A 20474-nucleotide genomic window follows, 5' to 3' on the forward strand; every position below is an offset into this window, starting at 1 on the left:
AATACACTAATGTATAAGAAATACTATTCTACATTACCACGGTGTGACTTAGCTGAAGTGACACCTTCACTTTAAAGCAGAAGTAATTATGAACCAATAATGGTTTTCAATCCATCATCCAAAATGCAGGAATGAATTACATTGTATTTCAATATTATTTAACTGTAAGATTGAGTTTATTATTCGGACACAGTAATATATCACCGAGTGTATTAGGGTCCATTCAGGAAAACAAACCACTTAGATATTTCAACAGAGGAAATTTAACATAGAGAATTGGTTTTATGTGTGTTTTAGAGGTCTGAAAATATAAAAAAAGGAAATGTTGGGGTAACCTAGACAAGTAACCATTTACCACTCCTAGGGTTTGTAGAACATACAAAAGGAATAGGTTGGGGTGTTCTGAAATCAGAAGCTTATAGGAGGAATACTGTGGAACTGGGGTTTAGGCCTCTGAAGAAAGGGGTTCTACTCTTGCTTCTGAAACCAACTGCCTTTCTGGGTAAAATACTTCTGGAGCAGTGCTAACAAAAAAAACCAAAGAAGTAATAGGGTGACAGAACCTAATAAGAAGTCAGTTTGGAAAGGTGGGAGTTGATTTGTCATGTACCAGCCCTAGAATTGCAGAGCAAGTATATAAAATGGTAGATGTAGAGCTGAAGAAAATGGCACAATAACCAACAATAAAATTAGAATTATTTATGACTGTGAATTCTGCTGTTCATGTGATCATATATCTGCCCTTCCAATGTTGCTGTCAGTGAACTAGGAAGTGGGGAGAGATGAAGATGAGTTTTGAGTGAAATCTCTTACTCATTTTGTAATCTTTTTTAAGAACAGCGCCTCACCTCATACCTGCCTAAGAAATACTAGAGTAATGAGTTGGTTTCTGATAGAGACAGAGATTATAGGTTGGAAACTGCTACTATAAATGGAAACCCAGAGCTTATTTCCCTTTTGGAATTTTGGGGTCAAAAGTGGAAAACGGTCAGTGCTACTATTTTAGGGTTAAGTGGGGAAAATGGTCTCTGCTAGTATTCTAGGTTATAATGTAAAAAACTCAAATGTGCTCCTTTTCATCTATTCATAATTTTGAAGCTTTTGACCCTTAGTAGTGATTTCCTCATGAGATGTTAATAATGTAAATATATATACACCATATTTGCCATGTATAATGCACACCCACGTTTTTGGCCCAAACTTTGAGGGGGAAAAAAACTTCTGTTTTAATTTTTCAATTCAATTATTTATTTGTTTATCTATCTATCTTTAGATGTACTTGTTTTTTGTATTCTAAAGGAATTTTAGTGTTTATTTTTGAACATGCAGATATTGTTATTGCTCTCTAGAGTAACACTTTTTAACACATAAGCATAAATAAAAGAATTAAAAACATTTATATAGATACAGAATTAGTACTACCCATGTATAATGCGTATCCTTATTTTTCCCTCAAACATTTGGCAAAAAAAGTGCACATTATACACGCCAAAAATATGGTAAGTGTGCGTGTGTGTGCACACAAAGGAGTTTTAAAAAGGACTTGACTTGTTTTTTAAAAACTGCAATTACATTCTTACTGAAAATAATTCTGAATGTGTAAATGAACTTCTCTCCAATCATAAGTGACTACCCATTAAAAGCATTTTTTAGAGAGGTTTTCTATGCACATGCCAGTGTTAGGTTTTTGTAGTTCACCAAAAGTGCTTACTATATCATATCATTAGTTTATTTTCTTCATAATAATTAGAGCTTAGTATGTAAATCTAAGCTGTTTGGGAATAGAAGTTCTCATTTGGCAGCAAAGTCATCCAATTTTGGTATACTGTAGATAGTAATACACTGTCATGTATTATTTCATTTGTTCTCTTTAATAGCCTTGAAGAAGATTCAAATTCCAAATTGACCTTTCAAATTCCAACCTAAACATAGTTTTTCTTGAAGCTTTCCTGATTTTTCCAGGGACAGGTTTAGTTGTTACTCCTGTGGTTTGCACATTTGGCACATTGTATATACTTGTGTTACAGTGCGCTCTCTATTTTCTGCTGCACTTATCTAACATCTCCAGGATGAGAACAGTGCCGTAATAAATAAGTACCAAAAATTGGTTCTGACCTACAGAAAGAATTCAGTGATTTTTTTTCCTCAGTAAATTAGCACATGTTTTTTTCTATTATATGAATAAAGAATTATAATTTAGAAATTAAGTATTAGAATCACGCAGCTTGAAAGTTAACAAACTCAACATTGATCCTCAGGGTTTTTAATCTAAAATCCATACTCTATCCTTGGTACATTATATTGCTTTTCTGTATTTGAGTATGGTTGAGGAATCTGCTATTGCTTGACTTTTTTCTTGTTTCAGAAGTAGAAAATGTTTAATTCTTCACTTTTGCCCTAAAAATCCACTTGCGTAATATACAATATTTTTCTTGCCCAAGTGGGTGACATGCGGAGAATCTGTGGGTCAAATATAAAGTATAGTTTTGTGTGTGTATTTCTAATTTTTGTATATTTTCTTGTTAAAGTTGCTGTCTTAAGTTTGGATACAAAAATCTGGTTTCCTAATATTTTATATTTTTACTGTATTTTCAGATGAGATCGGGTGCATTCAGGGTGGAATGGCCATAGACTTTTCTACTGTGTTTTCAAATGGCCATTCTTAGGATATTCCTTTTCTTGTCATAGATAAAAATTAATTTGGAGTCTTCGGTTAAAAATGCAGTTTTGTGTTTCAGTGCATTTAAAGATGTTTAAAAATGTTTTTTGTTTTAAAGGTATTTCTTGTTCTTGTGCAAGGAACCAGTTTGATTCAGCGACTTATGTCTGTTGCTTATACGTATGATAATCTGGCTCCTAGGTATGATGTTTTTAACATAATTTATGTATGTATTTGTAGTAAGAATATAGTGTTTTAAAACTTCAATTTGAAAAAATTTAATACTTAACAGAAAAATGGTAGGGTGCTTTAATGAACTCCCATACTGCTTATTTAAATTTGAATATTATTATAAACATTTTGCCAATTTTATCATATAATCATGAGTGTGTATTTTCTTTGTGTGTGTGCAAAAACATTTATTTACATATTGTCCTAAATCTTCTAGAAGTTTCAGACTTCATGACCATTAACCAATAAATACTTTGATATGTATCTCCTAAGACCAAAACATTTTTCTTAGCCACTACCGTAAAATAATTTAAGTTCAAGAAATGTTACCTAACATACAGTTGATATTCAGATCGTCTCATTAATACTCTTATAACAATTCTTTTTCTGGTTTAGGATCGTGTACTACTACTACTACTGCATTTAGTTGTCATAATTTTCATTTCCTTTAATCAGCGGTACTTTATTAGCCTTTCTTTGATGATATTGACATTTCTGACCAGTACCGATCAATTCTTTTATAATGGACCTTTCAGTTTAGGTTTTCCTGATTAATTGTTTCCTCATGATTAGATTCAGATTATACATTTTAGCAGGAATACTCCATAAGTAGTGTGTCTTTCCCAATACATTCTGATGTCAGTTTGTCCCGTTATTATGGATGCTAACTTTGGTTGGTTAACCTGGTTTCCTTTATGTTTCTCTGCAATAAGATTTCTGATTTTTTTCTTTTGTAATTAAAAGTAACCCATGGGAAGAGATTTTGCGACTGCTTAAATTTTCTGCTGCTAATAAACTTTCATTCATTGATACTTTTTTTTTTTTAGCATTCAGTGATGATTCTTGCCTGAATTAAAAATATTAGTATGTTTACAAACTAGTGATTTTTCTAACTCTTACCCTTCCTTTTATGTTTACTAGTTGACATTCTATTGTGAGGAAGCGCTTTCTCTTCCTCCCTTTTATTTATTTATTATGAGTTTGGATTATTTTCCTTCAACATATAAATCATTACTAACAGCTTTGCTCAAATTTTACTTGAGTTGGCCTCATCAAGCTTGTTAATGAGTCCTTTTGACATATCCCATTATTTTTTGTGGAGAGGAGGAATCCTTTTTTTCTAGTTATTGCAATGTCTTCCAGGCTTTTAGTTTCCCTGACTTAGACCTAGAATCAGCCATTTTAAGAAGCCATAGTTCCTATTGGTGGGGGACCTCAAAAATATGGGTGCTTGGTATACCCATTGCTACCAGTGTTTCCTTGCTTCTAGACCCTCAGCGAACAGAGCTGGAAATGTATATATAAGAATATAGTTAAAACATGTAACATGATTTCATTTATTTGACCTATGTTGGAAAATTTTTTAATATAGAAAATTTTAATAATGTAGAAATTAAAATAGGATAATTCCTAATACATAGGACCTGACTATATGCCTTAAATAATCACATAAAGTATGTTAAAATATGTAAAATTAACTTCTTAGTATTCTGTAGGTGTTATGTTGGGCTGAAGTTTGCCATTATACTTAAATGATTTATAAAGTTAATGTAAACAGCTCTAAAAGTGTTAAATCTTATTTATGGCTAATAGCTTATTAGCTGTTTTTAGATGCTATTAAAAGTCACTTTCATTGGCATTGGTTGCATATAAATAGCATGATTATTTTAAGATTATTTCTTTTTTAATGTACTATAGTGTCTTATGTAATTGAATTCACTGATTTCTTGATCAATATTTGCTGTATCCCACTAGGCTCGAAGAGTTCTATATGAACTATGTGTTATTTTCCTCAGCATTATATATTTCCAGTGCCAGATACCTTACCTCATAGTTTGTAAAAACTATGGATAACATGGGGAAATGAAGAAAGTGCTATAACATGGCCTTGATTTGTATGATAAAATACATTTAACCGTTCAGCCACCAGTTACTTTTCCAGCTAAACATTTCTTAACTCTTCCTTCTTGTCCTCTAACACATTCTTTACCTCAGTATCCCACACACTACAGTATATTGAGTTAAGGCAATTCAGTGACTGCTTTAATTCTTTTTGTTCACTTGACTCTGTTAACCTCACACAATGAAATATAAATATGCAGATTTGATTCCAGCTGCTGCCATCCAAGTGAGTTCCCTCTGTGGCAATTCTTGTTTTCATTCCAGCAGTTCCATGCTTTTATTTATTAATTGATTGATTTGAGAGAGAGGCACGAGGGGACAGGCAGAGATGTCCATTCATTGTTCCACTTATTTATGCATTCATTGGTTGATTCTTGTATGTCCCCCGACTGGGAATCCACAGCCTTGGTAAGCTGAGATGATTTAACCAACTGAGCTACCTGGCTAGGTCCAGCAGTTCCATTCTTAAAGAACTCATTAAAATCTAATAAACCCCTACCCCTTCTCTCTCAATTCATAGTGTACTAGGAGTTCTGTATCAACCTGGGCAGCTAGAACAAACTTTTGCTTGTGGTATCAAAAATTGTCTGTTGCTACAGATTTAAAAGATAGATGGGTATGCTAGTAAAGTTAATTAATATGATAAAAATCAAAATATGTTTAATATTAATACTTATAACACTTTAACTTTTTAGTAACTTTTACTTTAATAATATGGGTGAGCTTTGCTTTTTGGGATTTTTGAAATGTTTTGTGAATTATGAAAAAGTGAGAATGCTAGAGATTAGTGCTTTTTAAAGTTTATAAGGCAAATCTATATTTAATCATTTTGTTAAAATAAATTTTTAATATTTATTTAGCTTTCTTTAAATTGAAGTAATACATTTTTCATTGAAGTTACTAAAAGTTTTGGGGAAAATAGAAGTGAAATTATATTAAATTGAATTAGTTTTCTCTACTATTTAATGATTTGCTTTTTGCTATTCATGATAGAAATTGGCATTAACAATACAAAAGCGTTAAACAGAAACTTTCATGGCTGAAAGCTGTTCTGAAATGGTTTGTTTGAGCCAAATGGTAGTCAGAAAATGGCCAGGACCTGGGTCATGAAGTCTAAATCACCATAAACAAGGCTAGATGGCGTATACAACATGTCCTCCATCCTGGAGTTTATGGGCTCTTTATACATTATGTTTTGGGGAAGAAAGATGTAAGTTGTTTTGAAAGAATTTACATTGGATGCAGATAAGGGGGTTGGTGGGGGAAAAAATAAAGCATGAGCTGTTTCTAGGGTAGGTGCATAGCCCCTAAGGAAGAAATATTTACTGCTTTTGATTTGTTGAGGCCAACAGTCATGAGTTGATTCAAAGTTGCAACATGCATTCAGGAATGTGAGCAGTCTATTGTTAGTTGACTCACAACTATCAACTGGTTAAATACTCTTTTGTCTCTTGCTCTCACTCTCTGGCCTGCTGTAATTTAATTTGGAACATCTCAGAACTTCTTTTCCTGTCAAAGGAAGGGCATTTTATGTCAATACATGATTTTTTTTTTTTTTTAAGGAGTCTGAAATTTAGACTAAACTGTTATAACTTTTCTCTTTGTAATACACATCCCCTTAGTAACTAAAGCATGAACACTTTTTGAGTTCACTTTTATCGGTAAATTTTGGTGTCACTCAAATTTTGTTTATTAAATGAACATTTATTTGGTGTTTGCTCTAAGATTTTACCAGTAAATTTTAAAATAAAAGATAAAGATCACAGAAAAATAATAAAAGTAGCTTTCTTAAAATCTAATCTTTTTTAGGGGGAAAGTTTTTATATACTTTAAAGAATATGTGGTAAAAAATTGAGTTATTTTCAATTCATTGCTGAATTTAATTAATGGTGGTATGTTTTTACTTTACAGAGTTTTGAAAGCTCAGTCTGATCACAGGTCTAGACATGAAGGTAAGGGTTCAAGAAAGTTAATTTTTAATAGGTAAATATTTGGATAACTAGATGCATTTATATATGACATCTTTCTTTACAGTACAAGCCTTTATACTTTTTTCTAATTTTTTACTTTCTGTGTTTTTAGTTTCACATTATTCAATGTGGCTCTTGGTGAGTTGGGCTCATTGCTGTTCTTTAGTGAAATCCAGCCTTGCTGATAGTGATCATTTACAAGACTGGCTAAAGAAATTGACCCTCCTTATTCCTGAGGTAAGATAAAGATTGAAGATTAGTAGTTATTCTTCATATTTTTTCATATTGTTAACATTGATAATAAAAAGGTGCTAATAGAAACAAGTGGACATGATTCCATAAAAAATATATCACATTATCTGGAATGTGCTTTTTTAACTCTTTAAGATCTAGAGTCTTTTGAACTTTGTACACTTAAGTGTGAATGTTAAATATTCTGTATCATTCATATTTGCCTTTTTCTGAAATACTTGTTTACAGAGTGATTATTTTGCTTTGGTTTTTTCTGAGCAGGGGTACTTGAGCATTAATTTTGGTAACTCATGTTTTAGAAAATTTTGTTTTTAGTTTAATTGGAGTGCATCCTTAGATACAGGAGAGACTAAATATAAGTTAAATGTATTTTCTTTTGATTCCATTATGGACACTAAGGAGGACAATATAATTTTCACAAACCATATCTTGATATTACACTATATTCCTAAATGAAATAGTAGAAACACACTCTTACTGTCACTAACAGCCACAACAGTCACATCTTTTTTAGACACCACTGTCTAAAACTTTAGCTCTGAATTGTTGCATATGTGTTCTTGTTCTGGCTGTGTCCCAGAAAACTACTGTGACATCTGGGAAGATCCCTTAGAATATGTAAAATTTTATATCTAAATACTTTCTAAATTGCTACCTGCTATGACAGTATCTCATCCTGTTACTTAATCTTGTAAATAAATTAATATGTATATCTTCCCCTCAATCTTTTTTATATTTGTCTGTTGTGTTTATTTGGTTTTATTTTGTGGCCATATTTGAGATTTCTAAATTTGTTTTTACACATTACTGTATACTTTGGGGTACTTGATCATACTACTACTTACATGCACAAGTATGTGATCAGAACATTGCATTTTACAGTATATTACTAAAGAAGCCACTTTATTTCTGCCAACATATTAACCTTAATATTAACTTTTTAATACTAACTCAGATTATCTTTGGAACTTGCTTTTTTTATTTAGACTGCAGTCCGTCATGAATCTTGCAATGGTCTTTATAAGTTATCTCTATCAGGGCTGGATGGAGGAGACTCAATCAATCGTTCTTTTCTGCTGTTGGCAGCCTCAACATTGTTGAAATTTCTTCCTGATGCTCAGGCACTCAAACCTATCAGGGTAAGATTTTACTGTGTTTGGGAGCAATGTCTATTTTTGTAGATTTCTTTGCCCAATTTTATCATTATATCCTCACAGTAATTTTCAGTACTTGTTTACTTTATATAGTTTTGCCAAGATGACAATAGTTACATAGTTCTTAAAGCGACAGTCCTGACTGGTGTGACAGTGGGTTGAGTGTCATACTGCAGACTGAAAGTTTGCTGGTTCAGTTCCCAGTCAGGGTGCATGCCTGGGTTGTGAGTGACCAGGTCCTCATTTGGAGGCCTATGAGAGGCAGCCGATTGATGTTTCTCTCCCTCTCTTTCTCCCTCCATTCCCCTCTCTCTAAAAAGAAATAAATGAAATCTTAAAAAAAAAAAAAGTGACAGCATTGTGACATACTGTGACCATGTTATACCTAGGAATAGAATCTGTGCTTTGATTTCATCTCTAGGGGATCTCTCATGGATATTGTTTTGGAAACAGCGTTTGTTCTTACTAGATTCTGGGTCCTTGTGTTAGTAAGTTGAATGATGGGAAACAAAATTGTAGCTTCCTTTTCATTTAGTCATATAGGTGGGTTTTTTTTTAATTCTTATGATATTCTGAATTTTCAGTTCCTTCCCTTTTCAGTTTATATACTAGCCTTATAAAAGCCTTCTACCACATAATAAATCCTGAGTACATTAGCAAGTAAATTTTAATGATCTCAGAAACATTTTGCATTGTACATTTTACTTTTCCTCCTCCATATTAACCTGTCATCAGCTCTGTAAGAAATATATTGTGTTCTTTGTTTTTCAGATTTCAAAACTGTAATAGACCACTGCATGTGGGTAGATGTATATATACTCATGATCCATAGGTTTCTTTTGTTTCTACATTTTCAATGAATTCTTAATTTATATCACATTATTTAGCTTTATACATATTCATATTTTTTCAGGTAGGTTGTAAGTAAATCGAGAGTAACATTTTTCTGGAATTTCTCATATTATTCACTGTATACCTAGTTATTCTAATTTTACAGAAAATAGTTTTCTTTCTTGTTAAATTTTGATTACTGTTTAGTTTGTATTGGGATTTAATTTTTTTTATAAAGCCTAATTTCTGAAATATGTTGTAATTTTAAGTTATTTCCCTTTTAAAAATGTTTTCACAAGTTAATTTGTTTTTAATAGATAGATGATTATGAAGAAGAACCAATGTTAAAACCTGGATGCAAAGAGTATTTTTGGTTGTTGTGCAAATTAGTTGACAACATACACATAAAGGACGCTAGTCAGGTATGTTTAGGAAATTATATATTATTATGTTAATAGAGATGTGTGTTCATAACTTTATAGGTCCTTATAAAGGCATTTTAATCAATGAGTTGAAAATGCCCTAGTTCTTCTACTGTATTTGCACCTTTCTCTTTTACTCTAATCTTTTTCTTCTTCTTACTTTGATCTTTGTTGCAGTGGTCTTTATCTGGTATCTGTATATAAATAGTTTCCTGTCTCTTCTAAATAAGATTTGTGGGTGCAAAATCTGATTTAGAATGTGAAATTTAGACTAAAGACTAAATACAGCTTTCTGTAATAGCATGTGGGTTTGAAGTTCTGAATGTAAAATAAAATTGCAATTTAAATAGAAGTTATTTTAAGCTAAACAAATACTATTAGTGTGCTGTTCCACTAATTTTCTTATACTAAATGATATTTTCATCTAAACAAAGTATTGTTTAAAATTACTTGATTTCAAAATCAAACTTGGTACATAAAAGGTATTTTGGGTTTTTTCCCTTTAAATTTAGTAAACTAAAATGCATCTAAATGATCTCAGGAAAAATGAGAAACACTTGAAGATACATTTAAATATTTAGGAAACATTTTCTTTAATTTTTTTAATGTGTTTTGATCAAAGTGCAGTATATACACTTTACATTTAAAATATCCTCTAGTGTTTGAACTCTCAAGAAATAGTTTACATATGAATTCTTAAAAGTTTTCTACTTTTCCTTTGAGAAATAATTATAAAAATTAATATTGAACATGTTTTAATTTACTTGATTATTATTGATAAAATATTGATGTCAGATAAACATTGATTTGTTTTTTAAACTTGGGTCTGTGTATTTAAACTAGGAATCTAATATTTTTTGCTTGACAATGTTATTTTCCTTTATAGAAATAAAGTTTCTTTGACAGTCCTCTTAAATTAAGTTTTGTTTTGTAAAATCTGTTTTAATTTTTTGCTTAGTTATAATGAGAATTAAAGGTGTTTGAAATTATGTAGCTGTGCATTTATTTTTAAAGCCTAGTTTGAAGGTCATGTTCAAAATAAATCGTAATGGGTGAATTGTACAATATGTGAATACACCTCAATAGAATTGTTAAAGGAAAAAGAAAACAACATCAAACCTTAGTGTCTTCTCAAGAAATTACTATGATGATCATAATTTGTTATAGACATTTGTATCTTTTTTAAAGGACTAACAGTGATGTGTTTATAGCTGTAATTTATTAATTTGACATCATGTATAAGTAATAATTTATTTATTACTTGATATATTAATGAATTTGGGAGAACCAAATTCTTATTACTTACAAGGAAAGGATTTTTTTATTTTAATAATCTGAGCTACTAAACATAAAAATTTATATTTGAATTTTGTTTTTCTCTTTGTATTAAGACAACACTCCTTGACTTAGATGCTTTGGCACGACATTTGGCTGACTGCATTCGAAGGTAAAATTTGATGTGAAATTGACAATTACATTCTTGTGGAAAGATAAAGGACATAATTATGTGAACTATCTTGTTTTGCTGTATTCTTTTTTTATAGCAGGGAGATACTTGATCATCAGGATGGTAACATAGAAGATGATGGGCTTACAGGACTCCTCAGGCTTGCAACAAGTGTTATTAAACACAAACCACCCTTTAAATTTTCAAGGGAAGGGCAGGTAGGTATTGAGACATCCAGATACCTATGTGAAATGTGATTGAAACTTTTGGTTGTTGCATTTTATGTGGAGATGTGAAATTTCCTTAAACATGCAGATGTAAAGTTTGGTAGACCTTTATTGCTGGCAGGAAAAGTGAACTTTGAATAAAATAATTCCTAAAAATATAAACCTTAGGCTTATTTTAGAATGCAGAAACAAGTTTTAATTTCTACGACTGTATGTAGAGAGACAACCTCTACTTAATGGTATAGTTTATGGGATTGAATATTTTGAATAGTCACTTACACAGTGGAAATAATAACTAGTCATTAAGGAGTAACTGTCTCACTGGTTTTATATTTTAAAGACCCATTTAACATAATATCTGTTATTGAATATTTGGTACACATAATGACTCTACACTAATAAATGTCTAATTACTCTTTACATTAAGTTATTCACTCTTCCCATTGGCACTTTTGTCATTGCTTGCATTGATTGAATTATGGTTGGAGGGTTTTCTTGAGGTCGTTTGATTTTGTCAGGAAACACAAAAATAACCAAAAGGATGGAAGATTGTCCCCCAGACATAGACTACAGATTCTTGAGATAAAGGAAGGTGACAGTCTTATCTAGTTTAAATCTGGGCTACTTTCCCTATTCTATAAAGCTCTTTCCTCTGCTATTTCTTTCAGTTCCTTCTTACATTTTTTTATTTTACCCATTGGGAATAATTTGATTTGTAATTCTACTGGTTGAAGTGTTTTTGTTGTTATTGTTGTTGGCTGTGGGTTTGTCATAGGTGGCATTTATCACGTTGAGGTATGTTCCCTCTATTCCCACTTTGTTGAGAGTTTTAAAGCTTTATGTTATATATTAGCCAATATAGAACTATTATTCTAAAATAGAAATTGATTTTTCTGCTTACACGTCATTATAAAGCCGAAGTCATAAGTAAAGAAGAAAATTTCAGATAGTACAAAGATTCCTATATTTAGTTTGGTTTTCCATCATGCTTTGGAGATGGCCTTACAGGATCTTTTGTGGATATAATAAATACACAAGTATATAATTTATGTTATGTAAACACCATTCTGTGATGTGCTTTCTTCATTTAAAAATGAATACATTAATAAAGAAAACATGTAAAAAATACATGAGGAAAGTAATCTTTATGGATGTGTTACTAATTTTAAAAATACTGTTCAGGGCACATCTTTGCTCACCTGTTTCATTATATACTCACATAAATTTTTAAATTTGATTTATTTTAATCAGAATACATCGCTTTATAAAAGGCTGTATCATTTTATATTCCTAGACATACTATATGACAGTGAATTTCAACCAGTGTGCTGCAAGAATTTTTAAAACATTCAATACCTGTTTAGTCAGGGGCACTAAACACTTCCCCTTAGACTCCTTAGACCACTTTTCCCCTTAGACTCATTTTTAAAAAAAACAAAAAACAAAAAAAAGCCAACATGACAATGGCTATGTGAGTGAATCAAAATTGTAACAATTTTTTTTGTCTGATCAACCATATATATATATATATATGCATGCTTAGTTGTAATGAAAATTAAAGCTTTTTGAAATTATTAGCTGTGCATTTAAGTTTATTTTTAAAGCCTGCGTTAAAGGTGGTATTAAAAATAAATCTTAATGGGTGAATTGAACAGTATGTGAATTACACCTTAATAAAATTGTTTAAAAAAAAAACAACAAAACACCATCAAATCTTAGTGCCTTGTCAACAGATTGCTGTGATGATCATAATTTGTTGCAGACATTGCATTGTATCGTTTTTGAAGAACTATCAATGTGTGAAATACACATATTTTTTTAGTGTGCCGCAGAATTTTAGTAATCAGTTTATGTGTGCCATTAACTGAAAAAGGCTGAAAATTTTAGTTACGTAGCAACTCCAGTTTCTCAGACATCTCCACATTCCTTACATGTCTGTCAGTGTTTTAAATCTGATAGTCTATGTTGCTTTAGTTTTATTTCTTCAGTTATTGTTGAAGATGAGTATTTTCATTTAGGTATTATCTATTTGTATTAACTTGTGAATTTTCCATACATGCTCTGTGTGTGTTCTTTGGTCGTTTTTCTCATTTATTTCAAAAGTTTTCTATTTTGAAAATACCAACTCTTTTTTTATTGTATGTGCAGGAAATGTTTCTAAAAGTCTTAATTACTCTTCATTATTCGTGTTTTTTAAAGACCATTTGTTTTTTCTTTCCCTCTTTTGGTTATTGATTTATACAAGTAATTATCTTAGGCAAAGTATTTGAGCTCTTAAAAGGTAGATAATATTATTAAACCCTGTTTGACAGATAGTGAAACTAAGGTATTGACAAGATAAGCGCCTCTCCTCACTGAAGTTCTCTGACTCTTGCCTTTGCCAAGCTTTTAATCACTATTCAATACAATCTGCAGTAGTTAAGACCTTAAAACCACTATCTTATAGTTTGTATTTCTCACCTACCTTAGAGATTCTTCATATCAGTATATATGGAATTAATTCATTCTTTTTAACAATTGCATAATATTCTTTTTCAGGATGTATGTAACATATCTAATGCACTTCCAAATGATGAACATTGTCTTAAATTATTACAAGTGATGTTTACACATCCATCATTTAGGAAATCTGTAGAAAAATATTCTTGAAGTAAAATTGTTGATTCACATAGTATTTACCTTTAAGATTTTGTTCAATATAGTCATGTTGCCATATATGGAGGCTGACCCAATTATGGTTCCACCTACAAAGTAGGAGAGCAAGTGACTATTTTCCCACATTTCTACCAACTTAACATATTACCAGATATTTAATTTGTGTCAATCTGATAGGTGAAAAAGATTCTCTTAATTTCATTTTTTGTAATTGTGGATAAGGTTGAGTTTTTTTTCATGTGTTTGAAAACTATTTGTGTTACCTTTTCTCTGACCTGATCAAATCCTTTCCTCATTTTCCATTTGTATATATAATTGATATTTTCTTTTTACTAATTTGTAGAATTTTTTTATATGAAATTATCTCCTTGTAATATAAATTACAAGTAATTTTTTTGTTTGTTTTTTGACTTCGTGGTTTTTATTTTGCTTGTTTTTCTAAGAATTTTTTTCAGTGTATTTAATTAGATTTACTAATCTTTTATAGCTTTTGGATTTTGTGTTAGCCTTTGAAAACTCATATTTTCTCATATTTTCATTATTTTATTTTTTACATTTAATTTTGTACTATAAATTATTGAGGTGAAAGGAATAAAATGGGAAGATAGGAAAATCAAGGTGGTGGAGGAGTGAATGGAAGTCTCACTGACCTCCTCCCAGGACCAATCTGGAATTACAATTAAATTGTGGAGAAATCACCTGGAACAAACATCTGAACAGTAGTGAGAGAGGAGCCTTATAACCTCGGACAGACAGAAGAATCAGCTTTAGCACAACCTAACTGGTAAGAAGTGCAGTAGAGACTCGAGAAGGCAGGCAGGGCACGTACGGGCAGCAGCGCCAGACGGATATTGAAACGGCCAGTTGGATCCCCCTGAGAAGAGCGGGGTCTAAAACATAAGTGGGGATTTCCAGCCTACAACACCAGAGCCCAAAAAGTACACAGGTAACAGCCAGCTGCGAAAAGCGGCAGGGTTGCTCTCTGCCAGAGCCAGGCAGCTAGAGATGTAAAGAGTCTTTTAAAGGGCCAGTGCATGAATTTTTCTTTGCAGCCACTTACCCTTGTCTCCGGCAAAGGCGGGGGCAGAATGGGCCAGAGACGCCTGAGGAAAGACTGGGGAAGGAGGCTTTGGGGGGAAGACTGAGAGAGTAGCCAGTGGGATCCTGGTGCTGACTCATCCGCCATATGGCAGCACCCATCTTGCTCAGGCAGACCACTCCCCTGAGCAGCAACACTGTGAGAGGGCAAAATAGCCCCTCCCCCAGGAGGTACTCTGCAGTGGCCTGGTAGTGCTAAAGCCTGACTACTGAGTACAGAGTGGCAGCCACACATAGTAGATCCTTGGCTAAAGGGGACGCACAGTGGTCTGGAGACACTTGAGGAGAGACTGGAGAGAGAGGCTTTGGGGAGAGAACAGAGACAGTAGCGGATGAGATCCCAGTGGTGACTCCTCCCCCTTACAGCAGCAGCCATCTGGCTCAGGCAGATCACTCCTTTGAGCGGCAGCAGTGTGAGAGGACCCAATAACCCCACCCCCAGGAGGGATTCTGCCCTGCCCTGTGGTGTCTAAGCCAGCCTGCTGAATGCAGAGTGACTAGATTAACAGTTGAAGGAGAGAGCCACAGACAGTAGATTCCTGGAAATCTCGAACAAACTGCGTAAGGTCAGACAGGGTCAACATCTGACGACATTAGAGGCAGATCCTGAAAGAAAAATCAGTGGTCTCCTACCATAGAAGTTCACACCACACAATCTGGAAATCAAGACAGATCAATTTAAGAAGCAGAAGCAAAAAAGAAGAGTCTCACAAATAATGGGAAGACAAAGAAACACCCCCTAATCGAAGGGAAAGGAGGAATCCCCAGAAAGAGAACTAAATGAAATAGAGGCAACTAAACTATCAGAAGTTGAGTTCAAAACAATGGTTCTGAGGAAGCTCAATGAGCTCAGAGAGAATTAGAAAAAAATACAGGGAAACTACCAGGAAGTTACTGCAAACTATATCAGCATGAAAAAGGACATAGAAACTATCAATAAGAGACAAGAGCAAATGAAGAATACCATTTCCAAATCGAAGAACACAGTAGAAGCAATCAAAAGCAGGATAGATAAAGCATAGGATCGAATCAGCAAGCTGGAAGATAAGGTAAAAATAAAAGCTCCCAGAAAGAGCAAGAAAATGAAAAAAGACTCAGAAAGAATGAAGAGACATTGAGGGAAATGCAGGACAACCTGAAACATAATATCTGTATAGTAAGGATACCAGAAGGGGAAGAAGAGGAGCAAGGGATAGAGAACCTGTTTGAAAAAGTCGTGATGGAAAACTTTCCTAATTTGAGGAGAGAAAAAGCCACACAAGTCCACTAAGAAACACAGAGGGTCCCTCCCATTCAAGAGGAACCCAGTGAGGCCCATTCCAAGACATACCATCATTAAAATGGCATATATCAAAGACAAACAGAAAATCATAAAGGCAGCAAGAGAGAAACAGGTAGTAACATAAAAGGGGTCCCTGATACAGCTAGCAGCTGACTTCTCAACAGAAATACTACAAGCCAGAAGGGAATGGAAAAAAATATTCCAAGTCATGAAAAGCAAAGGCCTGCAGCCAAGACTGCTCTACCCAGCAAGGCTCTCCATTAAAATAGAAGGCGAAATAAGGAGTTTCCCAGACAAAAGAAGGCTAAAAGAATACACCTCCAGCAAACCAGCATTGCAAGATATGCTAAAGGGATTGCTTTAAGAAGATGAAGAAAAAGTCTATGAATACCCAGTTCCTTTCACAGTCACCAATACTTGATATTACCAGTATTTTTAATACTTAACCTGATTGTGACAATGATGTATTATTTTAAGTGTTACTTTATTATTGGTTGAAACTAAATCTATTTCTGTATATTTCTTGCCTATTTATTATTTTTTTAAAAAGCTTTAAATGACTTTTTGGTATTCTTTATCCATTCTTTCACTAAATATTTGTAGAATTTTTCCCCTAAAAAAAAGTATTAACCCTTTTTTAGATGTGTTACAAATACTTTCCTATTCTATTACTTGTCTTTTAACTTTTGTTACATGTATGTTACTGTTTAGTCTTAAATGTTTTATATAGTCATATTGTCAGTATTTTACTTTATAGCTTCTGGGTTTTACTATTTTACTTCAGGGTAAGAAAAATATTATATTGTATTTTCTCCTAAAACTCCTTAGATTTTACATACTGATTTTTAACTCACCTGAGTATTGTTTGTATCATGTGTGAAATAGGGCTCTATATTTGTTTTATTTCAAGTAATATTGATTCATGCACCTCCTTTGTTGAATAAGCCTTATTTTCCCCATTGATTTGAAATATCAGTTTAATCATATATTACATTGTTAGATATATACGTTTGTTTCTAGAATGCTCATTTTATTTCATTGATCTACTTGATTATTTCTGTGCTGGTGTCATGTTGTTTTAATTGCTGAGACTTTATAATGGATTTAAAATTTTTAATATTTTATAATTGATTTTAACACTTTAAATAAAATCAATCTGCATTGTAAAAAACAAAGAGAAAGAAGGGACTCCTACCCTTTGTGACAACATGGATGGAACTGGAGAATATTACGTTAAGTGAAAAAGTCAGTAGGTGAAAGACAAATACCATATGATCTCACTTGTAAGTGGACTCTATTCAACAAAATAAACTAATGAACAAAATAAACCACAGGCATGGGAAAATGGAGCAGACTGAAAGTGACCAGAGTGGATGGGGAAGGAAGACAATGTTGGAAAGAAGGGGAAGGCACTAGATAAAGAATATTTATGAATGACCCATGGACATGGACAACCGTGTGGGAATTGACTATGGAAGCAGGGGTGATGGGGGGATAGAAGAGGGTAAAGGAGGGAAAATTGAGACAACTCTAATAGAATAAACATGGTTTAAATGTCAAAAAAAAGGGGGGGGAGATAACTTTTTTTTTTTAGATAGCTGTCCACCTGTTCTAATAACAAACTACTTTATTTTTATTTTTATTTAATTAATTTATTTTTCTTCCTGACCCAAGGACTTTTTTGCATTGCTTCTAGAGAGAGAGGAAAGCAGTGGCGGTGGGGGGGGAGAAACATTGATGTGAGAGAGGAGTATTGATTGATTGCTTTCTCATACATGCCCCAACCAGGGATTGAACCCACAGCCTAGGTATGTGCCCTGACTGGGGATCGAACCTGTGACCCTTTGGTCTATGGGATGATACTCCAGCCAATTAAGGCACACTGGCCAGGGCACTAACTTATTTTTAAATCACTGCTTAGACATGCCTTTTTAGAATCATATTCTAAATTGCCATATGTATTTGTATTTATTTCTGGACTTTTTATTTCATTTTATGCATCCTTTTATTCATCAGGCTTACACCCTTATTACATAGTCTGTCTTTATTATTACTCTTCAGAATTTTCCTGGCTATTTATTTTTTCATGTGCACTTTAGAATCAATTTGTCTTATTCTTTCAAGATTTTAAGTTCTGTTACATTTTTAAAATTGAGGTATTAAATTTATGTATAGATTGGTATAGAGAAATTGGCATTATATTGAATTTACCTATACAAGAACATGATCTGTCTCCTTATTTATACAACAAGTCTTTTTGTGTTCATTAAAGTTTTCGTTTAGAACCTGAATTTTAAACATTTAATAAGATTATTCCTAGGAATTTTATCTTTTCTAATGGTACCTTTAATAAATGGAACCTTTTGTATATTATGTTTTCTTAACTGGTTGTTTATGTATGATATTTAATTTTCTGTATGAATTTGTTGTTGGCCTTCTTAAATTCACTTACTGTTTATAGATTTTTTTCCAGCTATCTGCACTATAAATTTTATTTTTCAGTTGTTTTTAGTTTATTATCTGCAAGTAATTATTTTACTTCTTGATTTTTAAATTTTATCTCTTTCCATTCTTTTACTTGTCTAATTTTGTCTAGAACCTCCAAAACAATGTTAAATAATAGTTATTTTACTGATTATTAATAGTTTTTTATTGGGAAAGTTTTAATGTCTATTGGGAAAGTTTTAATGTCCGTGTAGTCAAAACTAGAGTTTTTCATTGGTTTTTGGTGAGATGGGAAGCCTATAGAAGTACCTGTACAGGAGAGATATGTGATCTGAATTGACATTTTAAAGCTTCACTATGCTCTGGGTGTGGACATCTCAGCAGAAAACTAGGAAGGGCAAGTGTGTGGGTCAGAGGTCCAGTCAGGAAATTTTGCAGTGGTTCTGAGAGGGATAGTGGTGAAAAGTGTTTGGATTTGGGATATTTTTTGAAAGCAGAGCACACAAAACTCAAATTTAGGTAATATTGTGAAGTAGGAGAGAGAAGTTAATCAAACATGGCTCCTTAGTTTTAAGTCTGAAAAACTGAATGAATGATAATGCCATTTACTAAGAAAGGGGAAAACCCAGACTCCATAAGATTGGGAGAGGGTGGGTTTATCAGAATCAAGGGTTTTAATTTGGACATGTTAAATTTGAAATTGATACCTAATTTGAATTAGATACCTAAGTGGAGGTGTTTAAGGCAATTGATTTTGGTGTAATTTTAAGAAAAGTCGTCTTTATTTCCAGGCTATTTAAAGTTCTTTTACTTTTGTTTTTTTATTTAAGAATTTTTTAAGTTTTTATTTAGAATTTACTTTAGTTCAGTAGCCAGTAAACATTTTCTGTAAACAGCCTTTTAATTTCCGGCTTTGCAGGCCACATTTGGTCTCTGTCACCACCATCATCACCACCATCATCATTATCATCACTATTTCTACTGCTTCCCCTTATTTCCTCCTTTCTTCTTTCTCCCTATTCTCTTCCTCCTCCCTTCTTCTAATTCTCCTTTAAAAATATAGCAAATATATGTTGAACAAATGGATGGCTAAGATTCACTCTTGACTTTGAAGAACTGATAATCTAATGCTTCATTTGTTCAGCAGGTAATTTATTAAGATGCCTGCATTATACACAATTTGTATGTACCCTCACAAATTATGGCTGCTCATGATATTTATAATTCATGGTAAAAATAAGCTATTAAAGGGATATTACCAGGGATATGGAAGACTGGATAGCATTGAGATGATTAGGAAAAGCTATTCTTCATTGAGATGAAGAATATATGACTTTTGTAATACAGGATAAAGGTTTCTTAAGTAGAGAAATAAAGTAAAAAAACAAGAAAAGTAGAAAAATAAGGAAAAGTATTCATTGAGATGAAGAATATATAGCTTTTATAATACAGGATAAAAGTTTAAGTAGAAAAATATCCTGTAATGCAAGATAAGGTTTTCTTAAGTAGAAAAATAGAAATCATAAATCATAGAAAAGAATATGAGTAAAAGTTAAGTCATAGAAAACGTCTGGGCACATACAAGAGATTGATTAGTTCACTTTGTCTTGAGTTTGAGGAAGTATTGGGGGTTACTTGGGAAGCTAGGTTACCATCTGTTGTGGTCACAGGAAATTGTTTTTATATGTACAATAAAACCAAAATTTTAAAAAGGGGCTTTTGAAGTTTTTGATCAAATAACATCAGGAATATGTTTTGGCAAAATAAACCTGGTAACAGATTGAAAGCCAGTGTAGTGCAGTGGTCTTTTAAACGTTTGTTGCTCACATATCCTTTAAAGAATTTTGGAAAACCCAGGTGTTCCCACACAGATTTTTAAATTTTTTGAATTTTCTAGGT

General features: G+C 32.6%; 1 protein-coding gene across 2 annotated transcripts in view; it reads left to right on the plus strand.

The window, feature by feature from the left end:
* The window catches only part of USP34 (ubiquitin specific peptidase 34), a 241464-nt gene that overhangs the window by 158916 nt on the left and 62074 nt on the right, over positions 1–20474 (plus strand). For both annotated transcript variants that reach the window (XM_054575403.1, XM_054575404.1), the window contains exons 35-41: positions 2778–2860; positions 6704–6744; positions 6875–6999; positions 8001–8153; positions 9317–9421; positions 10813–10868; positions 10966–11086. In XM_054575403.1, the coding sequence (XP_054431378.1) occupies positions 2778–2860; positions 6704–6744; positions 6875–6999; positions 8001–8153; positions 9317–9421; positions 10813–10868; positions 10966–11086 (684 nt within the window). The remainder of the gene's footprint in view (positions 1–2777; positions 2861–6703; positions 6745–6874; positions 7000–8000; positions 8154–9316; positions 9422–10812; positions 10869–10965; positions 11087–20474) is intronic.

Source organism: Pteronotus mesoamericanus, unplaced genomic scaffold (genome assembly GCF_021234165.1).
Source record: "Pteronotus mesoamericanus isolate MK-2021 breed Mesoamerican mustached bat unplaced genomic scaffold, CSHL_Meso_final contig_291, whole genome shotgun sequence".
In the NCBI taxonomy this organism is placed as follows: domain Eukaryota; kingdom Metazoa; phylum Chordata; class Mammalia; order Chiroptera; family Mormoopidae; genus Pteronotus; species Pteronotus mesoamericanus.